Below are 13,770 nucleotides of genomic sequence, written 5' to 3' on the forward strand. Positions count from 1 at the left end.
AAATGTTTTTTAATTTCCATACTGTGAAACATCTTTGCCAACTTTTTTTTTCTATGCCAAATGTGAAGGATTTCAGTTTCTCAGAATAACAAAGGCTCAGATTAACGTCTGCCAATCACCTCTTTGTTAATAAACACATAAGCTGGGAGTTGGGTGGGGCTTCTGCAGGTGTTTTAAAAGTGTGAAGTAGGGCAAAAGTGTGTAAAAGCCAGTCACAGACAGAGAAGACTACCAGTCATTTGAGTGAAATTTCTTGTTCCAGTGATTTGTTGCATCATTGAAGGTACGTTTGCATTTTATTCATTTCAGTAAATGCAATAAGTTAAAGTTCATTAGAGTAATAGGAAGGGATGGTCTATATTCTACTTGTAGATACAAACTAGTTGGTGGAAAACACACTTTATCCTAATGAAAACTGATCGAATTGTATTAATACTCGTATGAGTTTAATTACATTTCATTTTCATTTATATTGTAATCTATGCAAAGTACTTGTGTGCTAGTGTAAATTTACATTCTGTGAAAATTTATTACACACTGTGTGCATACCTGAAGCATAAACATCAGAGCATGGCAATAACAATAGATACAATTTATACTATGAATGCAATGTAAGTTGCTTTGGATAAAAGCTTCAAGTGCCAAATATAGGTGTAATGTAAATGTAAGTCCAATACAGGAAAATCAATAACAGGATGGAATTTGTTTAGGTTTAATAGAAAATGTGGACGACTACATCCAAAGACTAGAACAGCAAGACATGTAGACATGCCAAAGATAACAGTCATCTATAACTGCGAGATGTACACATGCATTGAGCTGTCAGGGTATAAATGATTTTTAAATGAAGAGGAACAGTTTGTGGCTGGGATTTCTGGTGGCAGAGAATGTCATGTGGTAAATCTGCTGGACATGATAGAGCTAGCTTTTTTTCACAGCATTGTTATATATTTGTATTGTCATTGTGTTTTCCTCTTTTTAAAAAAAAAATCCAAACAGATTTCAAAATGCCTCCTCCAGTGGTTCCACATGGCATGTGCTTAAAAGTCGTAAACGACCGCAACATGAAGGGTGGCATGGGCTCTGAAACAAATCCTTTGAAGTTCATGGATCAGGACTACAACTTTTTACAAGACTACTGTCTCAAGACAAGACAGAGATTTGTTGATGAGTTTTTCCCGCCAGATGCCCGTTCTATTGGCGAAGGGCTGCTGAAGCCCGATGTCATGGCCAAGGTGGAGTGGATAAGACCAACGGTATGTAGGCAGTCCTGCGTTTGGCTTGAGGCATCAGCACATGCGTTCTGACAATATTGCACAAAATTGTAAAAGGAGTGTAAAATATACACTTTTGTTGAAAGCTAAAAGAGTCTTATTTAAAGTCAGCTGACTGTGACTAAGTGCCTGAAAGAATAATAATAATAAAAAAACATTAATAAACTTGACCTGTAGTCACATAATACAGCAGATTCTGGTCCTATACAGAAAGATGAAAAAAGAATGCCATTACTAAAAACACCATCAATCGAAATGTCCCTTTCACAGAATGGCTCAGTTGACCAATACTGACGTTATATTGCTTATTTTCTTTCAGGTATTGTATCCAAATGCAGCTGAATTTATTGTACAGACAGTGTCCAGGTTTGACTATGCCCAAGGGAATGTAGGTATGTCTGGATAACCACAATATTATGGACCAGGGGTGTGTCCAACCCAATGTCCTGCAGAGTTTAGCTCCAACCAGCTCCAACACACTTGCCTAGAAGTGTCTAGTGCAGGGATCCTCAAATCTGGCCCACGAGATCCACTTTCCTGCAGAGTTTAGCTCTAACCCTAATCAAACACACCTGAGCATGCTAATCAATGTCTTCGGGATCATTAGAAAATCACAGGTGGGTGACTTTGATCAGGGTTGGAGCTAAACTCTGCAGCGTATTGGCCCTCCAGGGCAAGATTTGAGGAACCCTGGTCTAGTGAGTCTGAAGACCTTGATTAGCTGGTTTAGGTGTGTTTAATTAGGGCTGGAGCAAAACTCTGCAGGACAGTCACTGTGGCCCTCTAGAAGCAGGTTTGGACACCCCTGCTGTAAATCATAGAGATCCCCTCCCACTAATCAGTCACCACCACACACAGACCGGACACTAGGTGGAGCTATAATAAGTGAATTTGTTTATTATTTCATAACTCTTATGAACACTTTAGTGGTCTGTGTACACAAAATCTGGCACGTGTAATCCCAAGACCCTCATGACAAAATGATATTAAAATAATTTTGTTTTATAAAAGTGTTGCGAAGGTATAAGCCAAATAAATGGTCTAGTCTGCTCCATGTAATGCCCAAACTTAACGAAACTTGAAGACGACAGAACATTATGAGGATGCATAGAAGAAGCTGCAATGAAAAACCTGTCATAAGGAAAATTTCATTTGAATCTACAGCAAAATTTCATTTAATTTGTACAGCAAGTGCTATCAAGTGATTAAAAAAATCTTGCAAAATACATTTTCTCTGAAAACAAAGTAAGCTAGAAAAACTAGAAAAATTCAGATATGAGTTGTGCAATATGAAAGATATCAAATTTACTGTGTTTTTCCCCCCTCAGGAAACTGCTGGTTTCTTGCATCTGTTGGGGCTCTAACATTTCAAAACAAATTATTACATAAGGTCGTTCCAGACGGACAGTCATTCAGCCACAATTATACTGGTTTATTTCACTTCAGGGTAAGACAAATTCCTACAGAATATTTATTTCTATTTTGACCATGATTCACCATCTAAACCCCAAGCAATAGTATATTTTGTGTTTCATTGTATCAGTTGTTCATTCACTCTTCTGCTTATATAAATTTACAGTTCTGGCGATTTGGAAAATGGTACGATGTTGTGATTGATGACAAACTGCCAACAATTGGCCGCCAGCTGATTTTTGTGAAATCAAAAACATATAATGAGTTCTGGCCTGCCTTGCTGGAGAAAGCATATGCCAAGTAAGTGCCTTTGCATCTTTTTATGTGACTTTATAAAGTATCATCTCAAGTACATGTAAGCAGTAGCGCTGTTGTATTCAATATAAGCATGGCTGTAATGTGATCTGTGGTTCATGTGCAGTAATCATCATCAAATGTATGTCTATTACACTGTGGCAAACCATTTTGAGTTAGAATGAATGTTCCAGAGTGTGCGGCTCCTACTCTGACATGCATACTGGTCGAGTATCTGAGGCCCTCTTGGACTTTACCGGTGGGGTTCATATGCACTATGAACTGAAAACAGCTCCTACTGATTTGTGGGAGATAATGTACCGTGCTTACCAGTCAGAGGTCCTTATGGGTTGTGAAACTCCACCAGGGGTAAGCAAAGAGTGCTTATATCTTACGTACATGGCCAAACTAAAAACCTAAATATATTAAATAAATATTTAAATAAAGGATTGTTGTGGTTCCTTTAATTATATAGATTGCATTTAAAGCGATGTTAGCCATCTTGTTCACTAACTAGACCACAAATTCCCCCATAGCTTCAACCACACACACACACACACACACACTCTGCAAAACCCCTCCAAAAACCTTTCTATGTATGCCTAGACACCTATTTTAGTTAAAAAAAAATAACTTGGGATTCCATCAACTTTAAAACTTTTACACTGTGCCCTGTGTCTCCTGATCATTTTTCTCCCGTTCATTTTTCTCTGTTTCAGAACGAGAAACGGTTACCAAATGGCATAGTCCTGGGCCATGCTTACACCGTGACAAAGGTTTACCAGGTAAGACTGCACAAAATCAAGTCTCAGCATGGATCAGATTAATATAAAGTCACAAGATAAATTTTTTAAGACAACAGATGATGCCTGGAGGCCAGCCGACTTGATACACACCCACCCTTTACATGTTTATACTTGATGTAGCCTTTTTGCATAGGTCTTAGTGATTGTTCTGCTAAGACAGTAGTGAGAAAAGGTAAAATCTCTTTGAATAGTCTGTTAGAAATGTATTAAAAATCAAATCATGGGTGTTCAAACTTTTTAATTCCATAGACCCCAAAATCCTGGTAAGTCTGCAGATTTACCACAGAAATACAGATTTTTTTTTTTAGTTTATCCCTTTCACAGAATGCATCAGTTGATCAAATACTGAAGGTATATGTGGGTTTGGTTGTTTTTGTTAGTCAGGGGGTTGAAGGAATCCCCCCCAAAAGTGATTGGGTTAGTTTCAATTAGCAATTGGGAGGGTTTTGTTATGCAGATCTGGCAACCCTGACTGATGCCAACTATATAATTTCATGTATTAAGATTCATTCATACTGTGTGAGGAACATATTAAGCAAGGATCTTAACTGCAGGTTGTTTCAGGGAGATTTTTTTTTCAGAATCCTCTTTAGGCTTCACAAGCGTGTTCGTTTTAGAAAGTGTGTGGGAACTAGGAAAAGTCTTTTACCTTCCATTTAACACAACAAATAATTGAAAGTAAACACTATGCATTTTATTTCAAAATTATGCACAATGGTAAAACAAGTTAACATTTTTTTAATAGTCTACTAAAAATACTGGTAATGTTAAAAAGGTTTGCCACATTTTTATACCACTAAATATGTGCAGTTGAAATCATGCTCAACAGGTCATGAGTGGTAGAAACCCAGTTCAGCTGGTTAGGTTGTTCAACCCATGGGGAGACAGTGAGTGGAATGGAGACTGGAGTGACAAGTAAGCACTGCTTTTATTCAACATTATAGCAGATAACCAACTAGCAGAACAACTGCCAGTAAAAACATAAAACATCAAATTGTTCTGCAAAAAGCAAGGGAAGTAGAATTGCAGTCCTTAAAGGGTTAGTTCACCCCAAAATGAAAATTCTGTCATTAATTACTCACCCTCAAATCGTTCCAAACCCATAAGACCTTCGTTAATCTTCGGAAAACAAATTAAGATATTTTTGATGGAATCTGAGAGCTGTCTGACCCTCTCAAAGACAGCAACGCAACTGTAATGTTCCCAGGTCCATAAACGTAGTAAGGACATCGATAAAACAGTCCATGTGACATCAGTGGCTCAACTTCAATTTTGCGAAGCTACGAGAATACTTTTTTGTGCGCAAAGGAAACAAAAATAGTATAATTTATTTAACAATTCTTCTCCCCCGAGTTACGTCTTCCGCCATTTTGGAGAGTACCCAAGAACGTAATCAGCGTTGTTTACGTTTGAGGGGAAAAGTGCGCGCATGAACGTAATTGGTGTAATCAGCGCTATTTACGTTCGCGGGGAAAAGCACGCGCATGAACAGAATCGGCGTAATCAACGTTGTTTACGCTTAGGGTAAAGCGTGCGTATGCATTGTGATACTCTCCAAAATGCCGGAAGACAATGACTCGGGGGAGAAGAATTGTTGAATAAAGTCATTATTTTTGTTTTCTTTGCACACAAAAAGTATTCTCGTAGCTTCGCAAAATTAAAGTTGAGCCACTGATGTCACATGGACTGTTTTATCGATGTCCTTACTACGTTTATGGACCTGGGAACATTACAGTTGCATTGCTGTCTTTGGGAGGGTCAGACAGCTCTCAGATTCCATCAAAAATATCTTCATTTGTTTTCTGAAAATGAACGAAGGTCTTACAGGTTTGGAACGACATGAGGGTGAGTAATTAATGACAGAATTTTCATTTTGGGGTGAACTACCCCTTAAACAAAATTTTTTTGAAATTTTATAATTATTAACGGTCAAAGTTATCCTTTGTCCTGATGTTTATTTTGCATAATTCTTTCAGTTCACCTTTGTGGAACACAGTGAGCGATGAGGACCACCAACAACTCCTTGTGAACGAAAATGGAGAGTTCTGGTGAGCATGAACCATGTTTTCATATACATTCTTAAAATGTACTAAAACACAAAACACATTTGGTCTAGGATTTATTTTATTTATTTATTTATTTTTGCAGGATGTCAATGAAAGATTTCCTTAGAACTTTTGACAACATGGATATCTGCTGCACCTGTCCTGATTTTCTGGAAGGGAAGTCTGCTTGTCACTGGATTTCCAAGTACCACCATGGCAGCTGGGTTTCTGGGAGCACAGATGGGGGCTGCATGAATCATGAAGGTGCTTTTCCTGAATTATAAAGCTGGTTATGAATGCAAATCTGCTTCTAACACCCCTCTCCTATGATTGTAGATACCTTCTGTAAAAACCCCCAGTTTTGGCTGAGGATTAATGAGTTTGATAAGGCTTGTGAACAGGGCCAGAACAATGTTCTGGTGTCCCTCATACAGAAACCCGACAAGAGACACAGACGCCGCGTGGCACACCATGGCATCGGCTTCTACGTGTTTGCAGTCAGTATTAACAAAAAAGGCAATAAATATGGTTGTACAGTGCATGTATGATGCCTTTGTGTTTGGAGTGTAACATTTATTTTTATTTTGAACTTTTACAGATTCCATCTGAGGCAAGTAAAATATATAAGTTATATCACAGTTTCTGGTGTTAATCACATTGGTTTAAAACAAAACAAAAAAACCATACTGTGTATTTCAGGTTGTACCAACACATATTACATTATTGGTTATACCTTTCTTACACATTCCCTTTACATGTTCAGTGAAACTAATTTTTGTTTTATTATCTGTTAGATGAGATCTGAGGGAAAGTTTGGATCAAGCTTTTTCTATAAAAGAATGCCTGTGGTAACAAGTGGGCCCTTTCAGGATGCTAGACAGGTGATGAAATTCTTCAGACTGGAGCCGGGAGAGTATCTCATCATACCATCCACATACTATCCCAAGAAGAGCGCAGAATTCATCCTGTCCATTTTCTGCAAAAATGAGATCCACATTCAGTAAGTTATATGAAGGGACTGAGAGACTGTCATCCTCTTGGTTGAAAACAGAACATTTCTAATTTCTAATTTAATAGAATTTTTATTTAAATGTGTTTTTAATTCAGAAAGGACACAGAAAGAATGGAGAAAGATTTTCTTGTGGATCTTTTAGGCGAGTCTGAGGTAATAATACACAGAAAAATGTTGTAAAAGTTTTAGTATTCTCTTGTTTGAGTTTGTCAATCAGCGAATTAATCCTATCTTTGCCCCGTTTTGGTTATTGCACCTATAAGATGGAAATTAAATACATTTTTATAAATAAAGTTAGTATAATTACAACTTCAGAATCTAATACTTAAACACCCTTCTCGGCATATTGATGATTACACTATTGTTGATTCTATCAAAAATATTAATTTTAAATATTTTTAATCAAATAAATATGTAATTAAATAGCCATTTACGAATAAGACTAGATTGTAATATCATAACTCATACATTTATTTTCTGCTTTAGGACCCTAAACTCTAATTTTTGTTAAGGTTTTTATTTATTTATTTATTTTATTTATTATGCTAGTTAGTTGCTATTTTTACAGTTTTCTCTTCATTATCTTTTCTCATGTTCAGGTCCGTTACACTGAAGAAGTGGATGAAAGATCGAAAACTAAAACACTGTTTCGGCAATATTCTGATCAAGTAAATATGAAAGCTAATATCCTATCAAAAATAAAAATTTGATCCGTAATTAAACTGCAGCTGATGTGCTTAACAATATACCAAGCTTCAATCTCTTGAATGTCTTCTTGGAAACAGTACAAAGTTGTTGATGCTGAGAAGCTTCAATGGCTTCTTCAAGAAAACCTACTTAGAGGTGAATGTTTTAAAAATCCCATCCATTCTATGTGAAATATACTGAAGCTAGTTTTAAAATCTCTCTTTTTTTTTTGTCACTTTCACCTTTTAGGGAATAAAAACACTGAAGGATTTGGCCTGGATTCCTGTAGAAGTATAATTGCCATGTCAGATGTATCCTTTATTCTTTAAGCATGGAATTAAAAACTATTAAAAACAATTTGTTGAATGATGATGATTTATCTCCCAGGTTCAGCTTGTATTTGCAGTCGTATTGTAAAGAAACATGTTTTTAGCTCTAAAAAATATTCCATGACTGTAACAATAACAATAGTTCAGTGTCACTGGAAGACTTCGCGGACCAGAATTCATTCGTCTGTGGAACCGTATTTTGACATACAAGGTGAGTGGATTTGAGTCTGGAATTTACCTGTGTATTTTATTGTATTAAGACAAGAAATTTTGCTATGTATTGAGTTATATAAAAAAAAAAATTCAGTTTTTATCAAGAATAATTTTTCAAGTATTTTTACAGGATATCTTCTACAGCATGGATTCTTCCAAAGATGGCGTTCTGTCTTCCAACGAACTGCAAAATGCATTAGAGAAAACAGGTTGGGATTTATACAGTTTATGCTTTGCTCTGGTAAACCGTTGTTGAAAATATTGTAATTTTCTTAGTAGTAGGTTAGAATGCGTTATTGCATTACCTTAAATATCACTTCTAGTTAATGTTACTGCCAGCATAATAGCTGCCTTCTGTGTTCAGTTTTATGGGTCACTGGACACAGAGGGCGGCTATTATGCTGGCAGTAACATTAACTAGAAGTGATATTTAAGGCATAGATATAATATTGATATATTGATATAAGATGCTCATTCACACATTGCAAATATACTGTATTTATGTCATGGTTATTGTACCCTAGGCCTGCATCTAAATGAAGACATCCTGAATCTCATGTTTGTGCGGTATGGTGGTGCTACTGAACAGATCTCTCTGGAGGGTTTCATATGCCTTGTCATGCGTTTGAATGCTCCTGACCTACATATTCTGGGTATTATGTTTTGGATTTATTACATATTAACAGTTTTTATTCTTTTCATCAGGAATATTCCAGAGACTGTGTGAACATGGAAAGATAACTCTTGATGAGAGTGAGGTAATCCTGATGTAAACATTTTAATTTTTTTTCCCATATTTCCAAACACATACAAGTGCTTAATAGTTCATACATTTTCAACCTGTTTCTGTGTGTCTGTATTTTAGTGGATAGGACTAACCATGTACTCATGAGGGAACGTCTGCTTGCCAGGAGGTTTGCCAACAAATGCAAGAAGAAGTGTGAAAAAGAAACAAGTTTGGTGATCAAAAACAATCAGCGATTTAGGAATTTTAGCAATCTAAACATTTCTTTCATTTCAAACTATCAAACTGATAAAACAAATTGTGATGTTTATAGCCTTTCTTATTTGTCCTTTTATCCCTCTATTAAAATACTTTTTTCTTTTCCTTAAAATTATCATTTGATATACACATTTTATATGATCAAACTTTTCAAACTGTAGTAATTGCAAAAATTCTGTCTGTTTTAAGTGTTTGAAAAAAATTATGCATTTAATGTATGTATTTCTCATTGTAAACACTTGGAGTCACTGTTGCTGTAAATAAAAGCATATTCAAGCAGATGTTATTTTAATGCTAGTTTAGATATTTATATGTATGTATGTGTATGTATATATATATATATATATATATATATATATATATACGCACACACACATATACGTATATATATATATATATCGTTATTATTATTTTAATCGTCGGCAAGATTTTAAAGTAAGAATATTTCTTAACACAACATCAAATAAGGGTCTATCCATACGCAGTCATTTTCATCTAATCGGCTCCTGCAGGGCTTTGAAACATTGTCATGCCAGGAAAAGGTGTTTTGGTGTCAGTTTGGGACCATTGTTTGTCTGATATCAGCCACATTGATAACATCCACAGAAGAGAAGATATTCAGCTGTCTTGTGAACATTTCTAATGTATAAATGTATAATTAAGTACTATACTCTATTTTTAGATAAACTTGATTTTAGATACACTGTTGATAAAACTTTTGATTTTAAAAACACTTTAATTAAAATAGTTTGTATTGTATCAATAGTTGTATGACTTTACTTTGTCTTTAGCTTGTAAATTTGGCACTTTTAGTGTACATTTACTGTAAGATGGAATAAGATTTCTCATCATTTCTCATCAAAATTTGTAATTCAATGGGCTATTATTCACTAATTCCATGTGTTCGAGCCCCTGCCCCTTTAATCACCAATGGTAAAGTGCCTTTATGGTCCTTTCGAGGTGCCCCTGGAACCATGAGCGTAGCTTGTGGGGGATCTAGGGGGCCTGGCCACCTTAGCATTTGAAAGATTTTACTTATTATCTTTTTTTTTAAATTAGTAATATTGTCAACTCTAAATATGCAAATAATCTGGTTATTTTAATACATTTTAAATTGTTATTTTGTAAATTCAAACAAAACATTGAACACACTGTGTTTATACCTCACCGCCTCGTTTTCATATCTGACAAAAATTAAATATGGCTCTACTGACTAAGGTCTGTTGGCTGTGTTGTTTTGACCTGTCACAAACAATGAAACATTCGATAAGTGGCTGGCTGGTTGTGCTATTCCTTCAGGTGCCGTTACGTTTACCTTTGCTTGTGAACATTAATCAGTCCTGGAAAAAGTTATAATATATGTTTCAAAATCTCTAAATTTGCAGATTTAAACTATACTGTAGATTGTGAATCTCACTGTTTTGTAAGTATTTTTTGGAGGGTTTTAAAGTGAGAGGCAGAATACTGCTAGATATAAAATCCCCATTTTATAGCAGGGAATTGGGGTCCACCTCATTTCACAACTCCACAAAGCACTAACGTTACAAGCGCGTCGATATGAACACTCGTTTTGTGGCATACACACTGGGAAATTTGACTGCATATCACATTTGTGAAATTATCGATAGTAGCTGATCAATCTCGGGGGTTGGGCTGGGTCTGTCTCCGTGCTCGTGCTGGGTCTGGTTCCGTTGCTCGTCTCAGTGCTCGTACTGGAGCTGGTTCGCTTACGTCGGTGCTCGTGCTGGGGCTGGTGTTGTGGATGCCGATTTTGGAGGAAAGTTTTTGCTGGGATGGGCATTTAAAAAAATCTGAAATTCGCTTTTGCGCCATTATCTCCTTGTATTAAAGTTAAGGTATACTACCGTAAATTAATGTCCAATACATGTAATGTCCAATACAGTTTTTCACCGTATATAGTAGGGGAATTTACCGTTAACCATTTAACAGGTTTTTACTGTAGCATTTTTACAGTCTTTTACCGTTAAATTCACGCGCCAGCGTCACGTGTTCATTAGGTTTATGATAGGCTAATCCCATAGAAATCATCACAAGTAAAATTAATCATGTTTATAAAGATAAACATGGGTTTATTATTATAGCCCACTTACAATTTACATTTCAGAGATTATTACAAATAAATTATTAAATGCTAAAACCGAATAAATTTAAATGAACAAATTTAGCTTTGCATTTGCAACCATGTGAAAACAGGGGGTGCTGCAGTCCCCCCAGCACCCCTACTTCCCGCGTCCCAATCAGCGCAAGAGAAGACTGGTATAGGCTATATAGTCGTCCCTCACCTCTGTCCCATGATGGCTTCACAGCACCTCTCCACCACCCCATCGCCTCACTTTTGTCTGGTTCCAATCCCAGTAAAAAAGGGAGGAGTACTCTGGGTTCGGGCCAAAATTCTGAGCTCGGAGCCCTCCCCGAATAAGCATACTTCATTATATCTGATTTCATGTACGTGTGAACTCGTGAATGTCTCAATTTTAAAGTCAGCATGTAGTGCCTATGCAGCTTTTGTTATGTAACAGCTCACAATCTATTATAACCATGATGCTTTTGGGTAAAAATGTACGATTGTTATATGAGATCGAGTTTGGAATGTTGTAATTCTGGACCATGACATCACATATACTGTAGGTGTGAGACATTTGAAGTTTCTTTAGACACTGACATTGAAGTCGCCTGAATGGCAGGAAAAACAATCTCTACACAAAGTAAGGGGTGGGATGTATGACCAAAAAAGAAAAGAAAAGAAAACAATATTCCACAGGTGTGGAGTATAAAAATGCAGTCTTTTACAGTAACTTCCTGACCAACGAGATCCTTGCAGGTGTGAGGTATATCTTCCTTTTAATTTATTCATTTTAATTAATCAATTTTTAAAATTAATTCTGCATAGATATTTTGTTAAAACATGATTACCAATTGAAGAACACTAGAAAACCTTTAAAACATAGTTGTAACTTACTTTTAGTTTTAACTTTAGTTTTATTGTACTAATACTTGCATTCAGACAGGAACAGGGACAGGATAATATGAAAGTAGAAGGTCACAGCTCAATTCAAATAAACAACTTTTACTTTTTAAATACAAAATGTGAGACTTTTTCTGTTTGTATTAGGTTGTCTTCAGACGACAGGCTTCTCTGAGTGAAAAATGCCTCCTCCTCATGTGCACCACGACAGGACAACTGAACATAATGAGGGTTCTCCTACCAATCCTGTTAGGTTCCTGGGTCAGGACTATCAGAAGCTGCTCCAGAAATCTCTCAGAAGAAATGAGCTGTACACAGATGAGTTGTTCCCTCCAAACAGCAGCTCTATTGGCACTCTAAATAAAGAAGCTGATCCGGACTATAAAAATGTCATATGGAAGAGACCAGCAGTGTGTAAACAATAATATTAAATAAACAATGATAAATTATATGTCTTTCTCTTTATATCCTTGTTTTAAGGTGTTGAAAGAACACTTTGATTATTTTTTCGAAACAGGAATTAGTGTCACCTGGTAAACCTTTCTTCACTGTTGATGGAATGTCCAGGTTTGATTACGAACAAGGGTCCAAATTAGGTAAGTTTGGGTTTACTTGAATAAAGTTTGACATGGGCCTTAACATGTAGTCGTCCTCATCTCACTTTCAAAGCAGCATCACACAACAACTAAAATAACCATATATAAACAATATGATAAAAGCATGCATAAATAATCACATACAGTATAATGTTAGATTTTGTTTCTTAAATGGCATATATGCATTAGTCAAGATCCTCAAGTTTGTATTTGTGTTTAGGAAACTGCTGGTTTTTGGCTTCAATTGGGGCTTTAACCTTGAAAGATAAGGAGACATCCTTTATGACAAAAGATATCATAAACCAAGTCATTCCAGCTGGTCAGACATTCAGCAACAATTATTCAGGGATATTTCACTTCAGGGTGAGTTTAATACCTATCTGATATTTTAATGTTTATGAATCTTTGAATGAATTTGATGATTAAACACAATTCCTCTTTTTAACCCTTACCCTTTTTCCTTTATTGTCTCTGTGCAATTTATCTTATAGTTCTGGCGGTTTGGGAAATGGATTGATGTTGTCATTGATGATCTGCTTCCAACAAATGATGACAAGCTCATTTTTGTGGGTTCAAAAACATCTAATGAGTTTTGGCCTGCCTTACTGGAGAAAGCGTATGCAAAGTAGGTGCCAGTAGATGCTTTGAAATAAAGATGGAATTAATTTACTTATTGTTTCTTGTCTCTAGCATGGGCGTCCGAAGCAAAAAAAAAAAAAAATGTGGGTGGGTCATCCCCCTAAAAACTTTTACTGGAGTAGATGGCATTTTCTGTATTCTGGTACCTTTTAATTAAACAATTGATTTAATAGCCTAAAACAGTTACCATATACCTGGCAAGGCTTCCCAAATATTAAAGGTGGGGTATGTATTTTTTCAAAAACGCTTTAGAAAACTGAGATGGGCTGAGTACCAAAACAAACTTGTAGCCAATAAGCAGTAAGGGGCGTGTCTACTCATGATGTGGAAGAGAGAGCACTCAGTGCACAGGACGGACATTAGCCGAGCGACAGAAAGATAGAGATGGCGGATAAAAAACAAAAGAGGAAAATGTCTGCGGAACAAAAGAAGGCTTACGATAAGGCAAGAAGTAGGACCCGTGTAAATTTCGC

The 13,770-nt window shown here is 36.1% G+C and overlaps 2 protein-coding genes across 2 annotated transcripts in view; both read left to right on the plus strand.

Moving 5' to 3' along the window:
• The first annotated feature begins 215 nt into the window (after window positions 1-215).
• Window positions 216-9,424, plus strand: LOC107732416 (calpain-1 catalytic subunit). Its single transcript, XM_016543746.1, has 23 exons — window positions 216-283; window positions 711-897; window positions 1,000-1,256; window positions 1,594-1,666; window positions 2,603-2,721; window positions 2,854-2,987; window positions 3,176-3,350; window positions 3,701-3,766; window positions 4,617-4,702; window positions 5,764-5,835; window positions 5,936-6,096; window positions 6,169-6,329; window positions 6,431-6,442; window positions 6,627-6,832; window positions 6,940-6,997; window positions 7,444-7,512; window positions 7,630-7,687; window positions 7,781-7,842; window positions 8,003-8,071; window positions 8,204-8,282; window positions 8,598-8,726; window positions 8,779-8,831; window positions 8,939-9,424. Exons 2-23 carry the CDS (start codon window positions 888-890, stop codon window positions 8,963-8,965), a joined length of 2,136 nt encoding a protein of 711 aa, XP_016399232.1. The 5' UTR covers window positions 216-283; window positions 711-887; the 3' UTR covers window positions 8,966-9,424.
• Window positions 9,425-12,244: 2,820 nt separating this feature from the next.
• The window catches only part of LOC107732681 (calpain-1 catalytic subunit-like), a 6,547-nt gene continuing 5,021 nt past the window's right edge, over window positions 12,245-13,770 (plus strand). Inside the window, exons 1-4 of the mRNA XM_016544098.1 lie at window positions 12,245-12,472; window positions 12,580-12,658; window positions 12,879-13,021; window positions 13,150-13,283. Of these exons, the coding sequence (XP_016399584.1) occupies window positions 12,245-12,472; window positions 12,580-12,658; window positions 12,879-13,021; window positions 13,150-13,283 (584 nt within the window). The remainder of the gene's footprint in view (window positions 12,473-12,579; window positions 12,659-12,878; window positions 13,022-13,149; window positions 13,284-13,770) is intronic.

The sequence above is a fragment of the Sinocyclocheilus rhinocerous genome, unplaced genomic scaffold, assembly GCF_001515625.1.
Source record: "Sinocyclocheilus rhinocerous isolate Xijiao unplaced genomic scaffold, SAMN03320098_v1.1 scaffold1635, whole genome shotgun sequence".
Lineage (NCBI taxonomy): Eukaryota > Metazoa > Chordata > Actinopteri > Cypriniformes > Cyprinidae > Sinocyclocheilus > Sinocyclocheilus rhinocerous.

Coding starts and splice junctions, on each gene's coding strand:
- LOC107732416 (XM_016543746.1), top strand. Junction 7,843..8,002: donor GTATAATTGCCATGTCAGAT/GTATCCTTTATT, acceptor CAATAACAATAG/TTCAGTGTCACTGGAAGACT. Junction 8,832..8,938: donor TAACTCTTGATGAGAGTGAG/GTAATCCTGATG, acceptor TCTGTATTTTAG/TGGATAGGACTAACCATGTA.